The sequence below is a fragment of the Pleurodeles waltl genome, chromosome 4_1 (assembly GCF_031143425.1).
Source record: "Pleurodeles waltl isolate 20211129_DDA chromosome 4_1, aPleWal1.hap1.20221129, whole genome shotgun sequence".
NCBI classification, from domain to species: Eukaryota; Metazoa; Chordata; class Amphibia; order Caudata; family Salamandridae; genus Pleurodeles; species Pleurodeles waltl.
Genome location: NC_090442.1, coordinates 831,882,243 through 831,897,912, shown reverse-complemented (window position 1 = coordinate 831,897,912; position 15,670 = coordinate 831,882,243). Strand labels below are relative to the sequence as shown.

Below are 15,670 nucleotides of genomic sequence, written 5' to 3'. Positions count from 1 at the left end.
CTTTCTGGTATCAATCAGGATCTTCATTCCTTACTCTAGGCCTGTGCAAACCTCTGCTGCTTTACAAAGCTCTCCAACACTTAACATTTGGTCAGGTTCTGCATTCTTTGCAGCTGCAGCCTTTTGCGGCAGCATCTACAACAGGGTATGTTATATGTACAAACTATACATGTATGTTTCTGCAGAGATACATCAGATGTGTTTGTGCTAAAAAAAGGAAAGCTTTAACAGCATATTAAAATAACAGGTATAGGCGCAGAATCAAGGGCTTTTACTTTCCCATGTTAAGCAACAGATGTATCCAAACAGTCTTGAACGGAGTAAGCATTAAATATATCTTTTGAGGCAACAGCATCCCACTGCAGAAGTCTGTTTTGCTTTGAGATATATTGCAACATACGGGATCCAATCCAACTAAAAGTGGTCCAAATGTTCCGCTCATATAATCGAACTTTGTCCATCTATTTCGATAAACTTTCTACTTAAACAAGAAGTTTATGAATATCTGCAGAATAATGAGGAAGAAAATAATATAATAGTCCCTCTGCTGCAGGAAGTTGCTGTCTGTAGATGCTGCATTGACGACCACCCGATTGCGGAGAGCTATGATGTTTCTATTATAAAAGAAAACAATGTGTGAGTACCATATAAATTTACACCCTAGAACTGCATCTTTCCTCAAATTTAGCTATGCAAGTGCATTTCTTAAGGCTTACAAAAATAACATTAGGTCTGGGAATACAACAGAGGCATTGTATACTAACTAGCAATGATAGGTTGCAACCTTGCCTCACACTGCAACAACAAACAATTTGAATCATTGATTATGATTGTGCATACATATAATAGTGAAACAGCAGGTAAACCTATTAAACATTTGGAAAGCAATAAAAACAATGCCAAATCAAAATAACAATGGGAACCCACACTAAAGATGCACTTGGCAGGAACTGTCAAAAGAATGGTTTTGGAATTTATGCGTGCTTTTAAATTTTCGAGGAGGCAGCCAAGCAGCAGGTTCTTCAGATAAGACACATTTAAACCAAGCCATGAAAAAAAATATTTATTTCTTAGTTAGACCCGCGCTAGGTAAGAAATACTTTAATACTTAGATCAGCAAAACGGCAAAATACTCCTGGTCAAACTGAAAAGGGTCTTTTAGCCAAAGACCTAAACTCCTCAGAACTATTGAACTATGGGCCAGATGTAGCATTATTCCAAATTGCAAATCGCAATTTGGAATGCAGAAAGGTGTCTCAGACACCTTCTGCGAGACGCTATGGGGTCGCAAAGACCCACCTCATTAATACTAATTAGGTGGGTCGCAATTTGCGACCCCATAGCGAGTCAGGGCACTCACGGGGATGGTGGCCTGCTGGGAACAGCAGACCACCATATCCGTGACTGCTTTTAAATAAAGCAGTTTTTTTTTTTCCAAAGTGCAACCCGTTTTCCTTAAAGGAAAACGAGCTGCACTTTGAAAAATAAACCGAAACCTTTTGTTTCAGTATTTTTCAGGGCAGGTAGTGGTCCATTGGACCACTGCCTGCTCTGAAAAATTATTTTTAGTGCCAGACACAAAGGGGAAGGGGTCCCATGGGGACCCCTTCCCGTTTGAGCCTGGGTTACCATCCACTTCAAGTGGATGGTAACTGCGCTTTCATTTGCGACCGCAATTGCGGTCGCAAATGAAAATGCATACCATTGCGACTCGCAAATAGGAAGGGAACACCCCTTCCTATTTGAGACTCGGAAATGCCTTTTGCGAGTCGGTTCTGACTCGCAAAATGCATTTCAACATAGCAAAGTGGCTTTACCGACTCGCAAACAGCGTTTTTTGCCGTTTGCGAGTCGCTAAACCTTTGCTACATCTGGCCCTTTGTCGTATATTTGCTTATGAGACCTTGAATGATTAAGAGTACAAAATGTGGCCTTGAATAGGTTTTCAGATACGCTTGTACCATTATTTGGTTTCAGGTGAATCCATTTACTTTTTGATTATTGACCGCTCGATTATGGGGTTGTTCGTGAAACATGGTGACTTAAATAGTACATTTTTCTAGAGAGACTGCACAATAATCAACAGAAAGAAAAACAACCTCATTATGAAATATGACAACAATTAAGAATAAAATAAGTTTCCTGTAACTTCAGTTCTCCAGCACTGAAATCTTTCGTAGATGATTCTCAACTTCATAGACTTCAACTACCAGTATTTCAAGTTTGAGACAGTGTAGGGGCATTGTACAATTAACAACATTTGGGGGTGCTGCATGTGAATCTATGAAGGATACTAATGTTGCCTGAGAACCAAAGAAACAAGTAGGTAACTTGTTTTCTTCTCCGCCATTGGGTCTTTCATAGTTTCACTTGTCTGAATCAAGATTAACAAAGCAGAGGAAGATGGGAACGAGGCTCACCTTAGGAAAACAAGTTCTGGAGCACAGCTCGTCCCACTGACAATTCATTCTGTACCTTGAAATGAAAGTTGCTACCTCACAAATGTCTTTGAGAAACCTCTAGCAAAGAGTGCTGTTCTGGCAGCCACACTCCAAGTCAAGTGCACTATAACAGCACCAAGGACTGGTTTACTCATCGAACTGTGGGCTGAAGTTCGGAGCTTTGCTTTTTGGCTTGAGAACAGGAGTGACCCTAGTCATATCAGTTTTTTGCCAATGTCTGACCATGGAAAATACATCTTTTTGTTAATATTCTGGAACCACGAAATATATATTAGGATGAAGATAAATTTTGAAGATAAATCTTCTTGCTTTGATAGTGAGACCAAGGGTGGGCAGGGTATCAAATAAGATTGTCAGCATGCTTTTAGACTATAGCCCTCATCCAGTCTTTTCCAAAGACTGCTGAAGCCGCCGGTGCCGAAATACAGCCCTAATACGACTGATCTCCAAATTCCGCCAGAAATCGGTTCAAATTCCGAGACCAGTCGTACTGGTGGTCGGCGGTGAAGAGGTGGCACCACCACTAGTACCACCAGGCCAAAAAGAGATCACACACCATATTACAACCTGTAATATAATGTGGCGGAGTCCAGATGGTGAGGCGCTGCCAGCAGTGAAAGCACCAGGACCCATCCCCTCCCGGATGACCCCCTCAACGGGCGAGGTAAGTGGACGGTCCGACAGGGGGGCGGGATGTGTGTGAGTGCATGTATGAATGGGGGCTGAGGGGGTTGATTGAGGGGGGTGTTTGTGGGGTGTGTGTGAGTGATTGTGAATGGGGTGATGGGGCGAGTGAGTGTGGATGGGGTGGGGAGTATGTGAGTGTGAATGGGGTGAGTGCGTGTGTGCAGGTGTGAGCGATGGAGTGCGTGAGTGCGATTGAGCGGATGGAAGGGGTGAGTACGTGTATATGTGTATGTAAGTGAACAGCGAGAGGTGTACGTGTGTGAGTGAACGGGGAGAGCGGGTGCGAGTGTGTCAGTGGATGAGGAGAGCGAGTGAGTATGCGGTGCAGGAGGGTGTGAATGTATGTATGCACATGGCGAGGGGGAGTGAATGTGTGCGTATATGCGGTGCAGGGGTGTCTGTGTGAATGTATGTATGTGCATGAGGGGGGAGTGAATGTGTGCGTGTATACGGTGTTTGTCAGTGTGAATGGGTGTGTATGTTACATTTACGTGGGTGAGTGTTTGTGTGTGTATAGAAGTGTGTGAGTGCATGTGTGCTGGTATGTGGACGTGACTGAGTGTATCCTGGAGCCAGGAATGCTTATTCCTGTCGCCAGGGTGCAAGACTGCCAGCTTTTTCTGGCAGTGCGACCGGCAGAAAAATTCTGGTGGTCTCCCGCCTCATGATACCACTAGTGGTATCACGCCTTCCACCGTGCTGGAAGTTCTCACCTCCAGCCTGGCGGAACACGGTAATGTGGCAGGACGGGTGGTGGCTCAGCGGTTTGGCTTTGCCAAACTCCTAATTTGGCAGTATTCACCGCTGGCCTGTCTGCGGTGACACCGCTACAGCTGTTCTAATGATCTTTGGACTTTCTATTGGAAAAAAAATGATTACCGCTGTACAAACCACTACTATGAAGTACTGACTTTTGGCTCAGGGAAAACATATCATTATTGTTCCTCCTGTACCAGCCCTAGAAGCAGCCATCAAGGCAAGCAGTACCAGCCTTAGAAGATGCCATCAAGGCAAGCATTCCCAATGCCTGCATACTACACTTGGATTTAATGTTTCAGTATGAGTCCACTCTTTGTACGCAAGCTTTTCTCCAATATGAAGAACACGTTGATCCAAATCTAACTAGCTTGCCCACTAAGTCTTACGGATGGTTCAGCCAAACCGGCGGAAGTAACAAAATATAAGACTCCACAGCTTGTGCAGCAGTGTAGGGTTCAGTAATGGATGGTGAATTTATTTCACAGCGCAAACACTAAAATTGTAGGTGACAGCACTGCACAACATGCAGAATTACATGCCCTGTTACTTGCACTATAAAAGGCTGACTCCTCAGTTCCCACATTTACTCTGCCTGACTCTTCCTTTTTTGTGGCGGGTTACAATGTTGATTTGCAGTACTGGCATTTAAACGGATTCAAGGATTCAAAGGGAAAACCTAAAAAAAGAAATAGCTTTGGGCAAATGTAGCTGTCTTTCAAGATAGACTGCCACTGGTCCATATGAGACACCCTCAGGGCTATCAGCGTGATGGCATTAACGCCAAAGGGAACTGTGCGGCCAACCTAGCAGTAAAGCCTGCAATTCAGATTATTACAGTAGCAGTTCTGACCAGATTTTAAACAAAGATTGACACATCTTAACAGCTATAAATGCAACTAAGCAAGGTGGGAACCTCATATAGGCTTTCCTCCAAAATACTCTTACACCCTTAATTGAGACCACACTCCTGTAGTCACACTAACAGGAGCAGGAGACAGGATAATACCTACTAATCAAAGAAGCATCTGCACATGCAGGGGTCAACACAACCATTGCAATGCTACAGCAATACTACTGGTGGTCTGTGTTATATAAATAGAATTTGGATTATGTTAGGAAGTGTGCCATTTGTCAGCAGATTAAACCGTCCACTGTTAAAAGACCCTGTTTTGGGTGATTATTTGGATCACATTTGTCCCCTTCATCCAACCAACCAACGTAAGGACATATTGGTGGCAACCAATTTGTATTCTTGATTCCTATGGATGTGGCCACAGAGAAATTCAAATGCTTCCGCAGTAGTGAAGAAGGATTTACAGTTTCTGGTAGCGATTGGAGTATTTTATTCATTTCACTCAGATAACAGTCCTGCATTTGCCTCCAAGGCTTACTAGGATTCAAAGACTGCACTGGGAGTTTGTCTGCAATTAGACAACCTGTTTAGGACAGTGTAACAGTTTAGTTGAACGGGCATGATTAAACAAGCCTTGATTATTAAGTTGAGATCTCAGTTGGTAAAGTAATTTGTATGGAGTTCAGAGAGCATTGAATAACTTGCCTAGATGACTACTGGAAGGACGCACTCTCTACAAGGTTTTTTTCACTGTTCCGATGTACGTGCCTGGCTTAGATAATCCTGGGAAGGTGATGGAAGAAGAGAAATTGGAGTTGTAGAAACATCAGTGATAAGCTACCTAAGGTGAATCCCTCTGATGCTGCTACCTGTGAAGAGAAGGTTATCACTGCTGCTGACGGGTGGGTTCCCAGAGTTTGGGACCTAGTTTGTGAAAAATCCAAGACAAATAAGGTTTTGAACCATCCTGCAGACCACCCATCACTGTTCTTAGAGGTAAAATGTAAGTGAATTGTTAATTTGTTTCCCTTGCCTGACTCAAGGAGAAACAGACAGGTGTCCAATGATCACACAAAGAAGCACTATGTGACCAGTCCGCGACAGCAGGCCTTTGTAAACACCAAGAAGGATTCAGAGTAGTGCCTCTCAACCTCTCCCTATTCTGGAAATCATACCCCATGAACAAAGTAGTAACATTACTAGCTCACGTTCCCAGCCAGGGATAATTCTACAAACACACCTGATGATGTTAGTCTGACAGTGGCTACTGTCCAACACAATTACATGTTGTACTAAGAAATTCCACCTGATGTTACGTCATTTGGATTGACCCCCTTTGGAGAAGTGACAAACAATATTGAGAATAACTCTGGATATTTTACAGGGGACTTTTCAACCCCTGCTACAGTCACTCATTGCCAAAGACTTCTTCATGCTTATCAATGGCTTTGTGACAGGTACCCAGTTCCTCTGTTGTCCTACAGTGGGTTACTTTGGGAACTTTTCTTTTCATTATATGGTTCTCATTGACAATCGGTGTTCTCGCTGCTACTAAATGGGCATTTCATCCATGCAAGAACAATCACATTACCTGTGGTTCATTAACTACAGCCAGAGTCTTCATCCCACAGAGTCTGAAGAGGTCACTGCACTGCAAACATTGCAGCTTATCCAGTGCCTGAGGGTATAGCATAGGAAAAGGCTCCATATCAGATTAATGGGGCTAAAGCCATTGTACTTGCTTTATGTGATAACGGTTTCAATGAATGATGTTGTAGAGCCATCTTCTATTTCAGAGGATTGGGACATTAAAACTGTTATAAAAAAAAAAGGTGCCTGATTTATAGGCATATGCTACTTTGAATAATTAACCTTATTTAAAATCACCTAGTTACAAAGAAATTTATTATTATCACTATCCAAATTTTTACATACACAGGACTAGCTATCCTAGAGAAATCCACAATTGCACACAGTAGGAACACTGTGAGACGCTCCCTCCTAATATTCATCCTACTTTCTTATAGAAATTCCCTTAGTTCCAAAGTGCTGACAGATCATAACCCTTCATCTATTTCATACAGAAGTCACAACAGCTTCTGAAATATCTGGTGGAAGAAAACTTCTTCCCAAGATGGTTCAACCTCTTGGATTCCCAGCCGGGGGAGCGGAAGGGAATGCGCCATGGGAAGAGGGGTGTTGGCCGAGGAAACTAGTGATGGCGGTGGCGATTGTGGTATTTCCAGGAGCCCTTGTGCTTGGTTTGGACCAAGTTCCCAGTAGGTCGTCTGTAAGTGCTTAGCTGAAGGGCAAGAGGGGCTTGGAAGTAGAAGCTCCAGGCTGAAGCACTTCAGTCAAGATGTTCTCCTTGACAGCCACTGAGGGCAGTTCAAGGTCGAGGACCTCCGTTGCCCTACGCACCACCATTGCATAGGAAGCTCCCTCCTCCATGGCCACAGTGAAGGGAGAGCAAGCCAGTATCTAGAGAGGTTTCCAGTCCACTGGCCTCTCCTAGCTCCTCATACCAGTCCAAAGATCTCTCCAGCTAGTGTTCTAAAGGGTCCAGTGACCTCTCCCAATCTTCTTCAATGCCTATCTGTGAAAAATAAGGCTCAGTCAACGATCTGGCACCTGTGGGTTCCATTGTGGCTCAGGATAATCAGGAATCAGAATGGGGCTGGTGCCTCTGGTGGGCACCGGCAGGGCCGGGAGCATCAGCGTCAGGACCGGCACCAGAGAAAGTCGCCTGGGTACAACCAGTGCCAATCTGGATCCATAGTCGAATCCACGAGATTGCATCGGAGCCAAGGCCAAAGCCGCTGGTGTGGAACCTGATGGGGCCTCCTCCGGGCCTGAAGGAGCACAAAGGGGTCGGCCCACTCAAATACACTGTGCATGACCTTGTAAAATTCCTTTATTTGAACGGGTGTCGATCCGACTACCAGGAACCGGGGGAGATACAGAGTCAAACTGGGCAATGGCTCAGCAGAATTGTGCGGGTATGCTGATGTGTCCCACTTGTCTCATTGGCCGACAGACAAGGTGAAGTCGAAGTCCTCTTGGAATTCTTCTTTTGTCTCTCTTCCTCGACTGTCCTGAGGACCTTGAATGTGATGAAGAGGACTTCTAGAGCAGTCCCGCAACCTCCTTCTTGACCGGAACCAAGACCTCCAAAGAATTGCGTGTGCCTGTGTCTGAGCACAAATTGGAGTGGTGGTCGCGCTCAAGGCAAACAAGATGAGGGTTCGTAACCGACATGGTGTGGAACAGTTGCCACTCGGTTTGAACCCTGCCTTCTTATTTGACATCCTAGACACACGATCAAGAAAAAACGTCAACAAAACATCAAAAAAAGGTCTGTGAAAAATCGAGAGAGGGATAGATCGCCCCGGATCTCCGCAAACTGTTGCCGAAAGAAAATAACTGATTCCTGCATGCCTGGTTGGCACCTGTGTATGTGACCACAACATCACTTCCAGTGCAAATGCCGACGCTATGTGGAGAGCGGATGGAGCCACCTGACAGCGCGCTCAGGGGTATTGCTCGAGCAAAAGTTTCTGGATCCAATCTGACGCCTTGGGAAATTCAAAGGTAAGGCAGCTAGAAGTCTCTATCAGATGTCCCAGCCTACAGGGAAAGAAGTCACAACCTTCGGAATGAAAGAGGCATGTGTCGGAGTACCAGCTTGTTCGGATAAAAGATGGTGTGCCGAGATTGCCTGCAATTCCGATGTAATAGCCACTAGAAAAGAAGTCTTCATGGTCAATACTTCTGAGGGCAATTGTCCATAGGTTCAAAGGGTGCATGTGGGAAACTGGCTCTCTATATAGTGCACTAAAATGAAGTACACTGTGCAGAGAGCCCAGTGGATCCATAATTGGTACTGCAGAGGCCAAAATAGATGAGACTAATGCTCTATTTTGTGGGAGTGTGAGTGAGCAGTTAGGCCTATCAGAGGGTAGTGCTAAGCATTTGTTATACTCCGAGGCAATGAATGAGAGACAGACTCCAAGAATAAATCCGAAACAATTTAGAAAAATAAAAATTATTTTTTATATATGGTTCAAACCCAAGAACTTTGTAATCAGGTAAGTAGACTTTGAAGTATACATACTTTGCAGTTTCAGAAATCAACACTAAGCACAATTTTCAGAGTTCTTCTCAATGTTATCCTATGGAGGAAAACAATGTTCAGCAAAACCAGGAACGAAGCCAATCTCAGGGAGCAAAGATAAGTACTGGGCACTAATAAGAACCACACCAACAGGTCACATCTGGTTCTCTATGGTAATTGGACCTCATGACAAACAGGCTGCAGGTTCTGGCTAGGAAGCCAGTCAGGGATAACAAGCTGGTAAGTAGTAGTGGTCCTCTTCTCCTGTGCCCAGGGGTGACCGATGCAGGGGTGTCTTTAGGCGTCAGGTTTTCTCATCTAGGAGCACTTGCGGGCAGGTGGTCCAGTGTGTTGAGGCTGCAGGCGTCATCGGAGAGTCCGGCAGGGCTGGACCCGGGGTGGACTCGGGCTCTTAGGAGGCTAGGGATATCGTTGGCACCGGTGACCCACCTCAGCTGGGGTCAAGGATCACCTGTGCAGTGGTTGCTGGAGGTGTCGAATTTACTCTCTTCACAAGCCTGTGGGAGAGGGGGGCAGCGTGTAGAGGCTGCAAGCATCTCGAGAGAGTCCAAGATCGGTAAGACCACATTGGACTTAGTCTCCGAGTGGCTGGAGAACCACTTTGGCACCGCTCGCTGACTTCACCTAGGGTTGTGGACGTCAGGTGCAGTGGTTACTTCAGGTGTTGGGTTTATGTGGTTCCAGCAGCTTCATAGTCTTTTCCTTGGAGTTTCTTCTTGCAGGGCAAGTCCGGTGACCACAGGAGATCTGAGTCTTTATTGAAGGCCGGACGAGTTGGCTTCTTATGCAGGATCCTTTGAGTTTAGCAGTCAGTCTGGCGTGTTCAGCTGCTTCTTCTTCTTTTCCTCTTCATCGGGTGCAACTCTTCTTTGTCCGGGTCTTCCTAAATTGTCAAAATCTGAGTTGTAGGGTTCAGGGGTGCCACCTAGCTACTCAAATTAGGGGAGTTATGGGGAGTGCCAGGCGTTAGCAAATGGGCTGACCACCTTCAGGGAGACTACACCCTTATGACCACTTCCATTGAGAATTGGGCATAACCCTAACCCTAGTGGCATAATTCCTTCCAAGCAAGATGGAGGAATTTTAAAAGTAGTGTCCACTTCAGGTCGTCCACCAGGTGGGACTGGTATGAAGTGGGCACTTATCCTAATTTAACTAATTTTCCCACCTATATTGCCGCCTAAAGTGGGGTCAGGATGGGGGGGGGGGGGTTGGTAATCTCCACCAGCTGGAGAGACCTGTGTCGCATTACAAAGGTGGCAAGGCCTTGTAAGCTCCCCGTCCTGGAATGTCCATCCTGCTTGGGAGAGGAGGTCACACCTCCGCCCAGAGCAGGCCTTTTTCTCAGGCACTTGAGAGCTATCACCATGGGAGGGCCAGAAACAAGTCTGTGGTGGCTGAACTGGTCAGGACCTGCCAGTCAGCACACTAGTAGCGGGTAGGTTTTCAGGGGTTACCTCTACAGTGCCCTCTGAGTGAATTGTTTTAGCAAATTATTCACTGGGTCAGTGAGGGTTTGTTATTCTGAGATGTTTGATATCAAACATCCCTGGATTCAGAGAAGCCATCATGTAGCTGAGGAACTTGTAATGACCAATGTCCAGCACATCCATTTAAAATGGACTCCCTGTGCACTTACCATGTCAGAATTGACAGACATAGAAGGGGCACATCTGCTCATGTATGTATGCCCTCACATGTGTCTGGATGCACCCTGCCTTAGGGGTGACTTACATCTGACACATGCAGTGATAGGGGACCTGGCACACATGGGTGTGTGACAGATTGTGTTTTCAATTTAGCCTGCACCAACACACGCAGTCTGCAATGACAGCACTGAATGGGGTTGGTGATGGGTCTCTGGGGGTGGCACAACTGGTGCTGCAGCCATCAGAGACCTTCCTTAGTACCCCAGGCCCAGGGTACCAGGGTTACCATTAAGTAGGGACTTACAGTAGTGGCTAAAGAGTTTGCCAACTGTGCAAAACAACTGTCCAGTTTTGGGAAAGGATCTGGCACTGGGGACCTGGTTAGCGGGGATCCAGTGCACTAACAGCCAAAGCCACATCAGAAATCAGGCAGAAAGTGGGGGCTAAACATGTCAAAAAGGGTGCTTTCCTACAGCATGCACATTAAAAAAGTCAGGACAAGGTTCAAGTCCCACTGGGGCATGCTGAATGGCCTTCGGGGAAACATATATTGCAAACCTTTGAGGAACCTTGCCACAACAGGTGACCTGAACAAAGAAGGTTGGCCCGGCAACCACATAAATGCTGAATGGCTGTATCCAAAACAGTGCCCTGCTGGGCCAAGGAGAGCAAAAAAAGACAAAAGAACCTGAGAAAGGTGTATGGAGAGGGGACTGATGTCCCTAGATGCACACCATGCTGAAAATGTATCCCAGTAGCAGGTATATAACGACTTGGTGGAGGGCTGCCTGCCTGACAGAATAATATCACAGACTTCAAGAGGAAGGCTGAAAACTGTCACCCTTCGCTGTGCAATCGCCAAGCATGAAGGGGTAGGGTGTACAGGTTTGGGTGCTGTACCATTCCCTGGTGCTGTGATCGAAGATCCTCTCCAAGAGGCAGTATGACCTGGGGACTAATGCTCATACTCAACAGATCTGAATACCAGACTCTCCGTGCCCAATCCAGAGCCACAAGAATAACTTGGGCCTGGCTGTTCCTGATCTTGAGAACCTCTGGGCAGGAGCGGTATTGGCAGAAAGGCATACAGGAGGCAAGAGCTCCACTCAAGATGAAAAGTGTCTCTGAGCGAAAGCTGCCTTGGAAACTCCAGCATGCAAAATTGCGGACATTGCACTTTTTCTGATCTTGAGAACCTCTGGGTAGGAGTGGTATTGGTAGAAAGGCATACAGGAGGCAAGGGCTCCACTCAAAACGAAAAGTGTCTCTGAGTGAAAGCTGCCTTGGAAACTCCAGCATGCAAAATTGCAGACATTGCACTTTTTCTGCGGTGGCAATCACATCTAGCCAAGGCTCTACCCACACTTGAAAGAGACCCTGCACCACCTTCGGATGGAGGCACCACTGGTCATCTGCGAGACATTGTCCGTTGAGTTTGTCCACCCTGGCATTCAGAGAGTTTAACCACCAGGGAAATGCCTCCCATTCAAGCCATGTCCAGAGATGCAGAGCCTCCTGACAAAGTGTCCACAACCCTACCCCATCCTGTTTGTTTCAGAACCAAATGCCGGTGGTACTGTTAGTGAACACCTGCACCTGCCTCTCCAGAAGAAAGGCTATCAATGCCAAGTGGGCCTGCCCAAAGCACTAGCAGGTTGATGTGAAGCCTGGACTCTACCATAGACCAGAGTCCTCTGATATTCACCTCTCCCAGATGGCTACACAATCCCAGAAGTAAAGCATCTGTCACTACAGTTAGCTTTGGTTGGGGGAAGGGAGAGGGGTCTACCACTGACCCACTCACCGTTCATCAGCCACCACTGCATATCTTTTGCAGTTCCCACCAAGATCTAGAACATGTTGGAGAGATTCCCCATCTGCTGTGCTCACTGTGATTTCAGTTCCTACTGCAGTTCCCACATACACCAACGTGCATGTGTTACAAGCAGGATGCAGGAGGCCATGAGGCCCAACAGCTTCAGGATTATTCTCACTGAAATCCAGGATAGAGGTTGAAACATCAGTAACATGGCCTAAATATCCTGGCTTGCTTCTCATGAGGATAGGCTTGAAACTGCATTGTGCCTAGAAGAGCTTCCCATGAAAGGAAACATCTGAAAGCAAGTGAGATGTCACTGTGGCACATTCATAGTGAACCCCAGTGAGTGCAGGAGGTTCACCGTGGTCTGGTGGTGGGAGCCGACTGTCTGTGGTGAACCCGCCTTCAAAAAGAAGTTGTTAAGGTAGGTGAAGACTGGAATCCCTGACCTCGGCAGATGAGAAGCAACCCACCTCGATCACCTTGGTGAACGCTCGAGGGGTGCTGGTAAGGCTGAAGGGGTACACGGCAAACTGAAAGTGCTTTTAGCCCATCGTGAACCACAGGTAACACTGTGAGCAGGCAGGACAGGGATATTTAAGTCTAACATTACCATCCAGTCTCTCGTGCAGGTCCAGGGCAGACAGGACTTGGGCGAGCGGAGGATTTTGAATTTCTCATTTTTCAAGAAGAGACTCGGAAGTGTAGGTCTAGGATAGGACGAAGACCTCGGTCCTTTTTGAGCACCAGAAAGTAGCAAGAATAGCACCACAACCTACTTCTGATGCCGGCACCCTCTTGAAGGCTCTCTTGGCCAAGAGAGCCAGCACTTCATGATGGAGCAAGTTGAGGTGGTCCTCCATCAGCTGATTGTAAGCAGTGGCATGGGTAAAAGGGTGGTCAGAAAGGGGATGAAGTATTCAATCTGTAAAACCCAACGGTCTGATGTTACTGACCTCCAGTGGTGCAGGTGATGGGGTATCCTGCCCCCCCACTAAATGCCCATGATGGTCGTAGGGAAACTAAAGGGGTTTGGAGGCTGCGACTGCAAGGGAGGGGGGTGGTGTTGGACTGACCCAACCTTTGGCTACCAGTCCCACAAGGCCTATGGAACTCATGTCCTTGCCAATGAAAAGGCTGGTAAGCATGTTGGCCATGGAGGCGGGGAGGCCATGAACGTGGTTGTAAACCCCTTCTGCCATTCAGAGGCCCAATGACCTTGTCTTAGCTCTGTTATCTTGAAAGAGCTCCAACGCTGAGTCCCCCTTCTCTGACAGAGTCATCAAAGCGCATGTCCATAAGCGAGTCTTGGACATCCCCAGAAAAGCTAGTGATTCTCAGCTAGGTGTGGTGCCAATGTGGCACCGACAAATAAAATCGCTCTACCCAGCGAGTTGGTTGTGCGTTGTGCCTAATCCACATTGCATGGTGAACTTTGCAATGTCTCTCTAGTCAGCATTAGCTTAGGAGAATAGGGCTTGGGCCTCCTACAAGACCATAGGCGATGCATGCACACCCAAATCCCAGACTGTAGTAAAGTACCCTCTTTCTTGTCAGAGTTACCCCCATTTATCTGCCTGTTGTCAGAGTGTTTGACTGTGTTCAATGGAATCCCACTAACCAGGACCCCAGTGATTATGCGTTCTCCCTTCTAACTTGGTAACCTGTACCACTTTCATCCAACATTTGGCATACTGGTGCCCCATGAAAGTCCCTAGTATATGGTACCCAGGGCATTGGGATAGCAGGGGATCCCCATGGGCTGCAGCATGTATTATGCCACTCATGGGGAGCCCATGCAAAGTGTTCTGCAGGCCTGCCATTGCAGTCTGCGTGAAAGGGTACATGCACCCTTTTCACTACAGGTCACTGCACCAGGTTATTGTAAGTCACCCCTATGGCAGGCCCTCCTAGCAGAGAGGGCAGGGTGCAATTACCTGTGTGTGAGAGCACCCCTGCACTAGCAGAGGTGCCCCCACGAACTCCAGTTCCTTTTTCCTGGACATGAGTGCAGGGACGCCATTAATGCGTGTACTGGACATAGGCCACTACCTATGTCCAGCTACATAATGGTAACTCCGAACCTAGGCATGTTTGGTATCAAACATATCGGAATCATACCCCAATACTATTGCCAGTTTTGGAAGCAAGAGTCCATGCTCTCTGGGGGCTCCTTAGAGGAATCCCAGCATTGCTCCTACGAGCCATTTGGGGTTTTCCAGCCAGCCCAAGCTGCTGCTACCACTCAAACAGGTTTTTGCCCTCCTGCTGCTTGACCAGCTCAGGCAGAGGAAGGCAGAACAAAGGATTTCCTTCGGGAGAGGGAGGCAACACCCTCTCCCTTTGGAAATAGGTGTTACATAGCTTGGTCTCCCCAAGCCACTGGTATGCTTTGAAGGGCACATTTGGTGCCCTCTGTGTATAAACCAGACTACACCGGTGCAGGGACCTCCAGTCCCTGCTCTGGGACGAAACCTGACACTGAAGGGGAGTGACCACTCCCCTGTCCATCACCCCAGGGGTAGTGCCCAGAGCTCCTCCAGAGGGTCCCTTGCTTCTGCCATTTTGAATCCAAGGTTGGCAGGGACCTCTAGGAGCATCTGAGTGGCTAGGTCATGCAGGTGACGTCAGAGCCCCCTACTGATAGGTGGCCACCTGGCTAGGTGACCAATCCCCCTTTCAGGGCTATTTAGGGTCTCTCTCTTGGGTGGGTCCTCAGATTCGGCTTGCAAGATTCCAGAAGGACTCCTCTGCAACCTTACTTCAACTTCTAGCCACTGGAACCACAACTGGACCCTCCAGGAACCGAAAATCTGCATCCACGACGAAGACTCTGCATGCAACATTGTTTCCACGGCTTCTTCCAGCTTCTGCAACATATCCCCAGCTCTGTATCCTCTGAGGGTGGCAAGTCCTCAGTCTGCATGAGAAAGAAGAAGGAATCTCCCTTCGAGTGAAGGAGTCACTCCCCTGCATCCGCAGGCACCAAGTGCAACGATGACCGGCTCCGTGGATCTTCTCTCATCTTGATCTGCGTGGTTCCTGCATCACGCGTGGTAGTCCGGAGTAGTCCTCTTGGTCCCTTCTGCCAGCTGTCCCACTTTGGTGGATGTAAGCCCTTGCCTTCCCAAGCAGGACAGTACCCCCATGAACCACATCTCTTGCAGCTGCCAAGGTTTACTTGCATCTCCTCCAAGGGATCTTCAGGCTCTGTGTAGCTCCAGCCCCCAGCACTCCTTCCTGCGATTCACAGCCCTCTGTATGCTTCTCCTGCAGCGTGGGACCATTCTCCGGTGTTTCTGCATG

General features: G+C 47.3%; 1 protein-coding gene across 3 annotated transcripts in view; it reads right to left on the bottom strand.

The window, feature by feature from the left end:
- Positions 1 to 256: 256 nt before the first annotated feature.
- OSBPL8 (oxysterol binding protein like 8) overlaps positions 257 to 15,670 on the bottom strand; it is a 943,374-nt gene continuing 927,960 nt past the window's right edge. For all 3 annotated transcript variants that reach the window (XM_069229570.1, XM_069229571.1, XM_069229572.1), the window contains one exon: positions 257 to 614. In XM_069229570.1, coding sequence (XP_069085671.1) covers positions 479 to 614 — 136 coding nt within the window. In that variant the 3' untranslated portion in view covers positions 257 to 478. The remainder of the gene's footprint in view (positions 615 to 15,670) is intronic.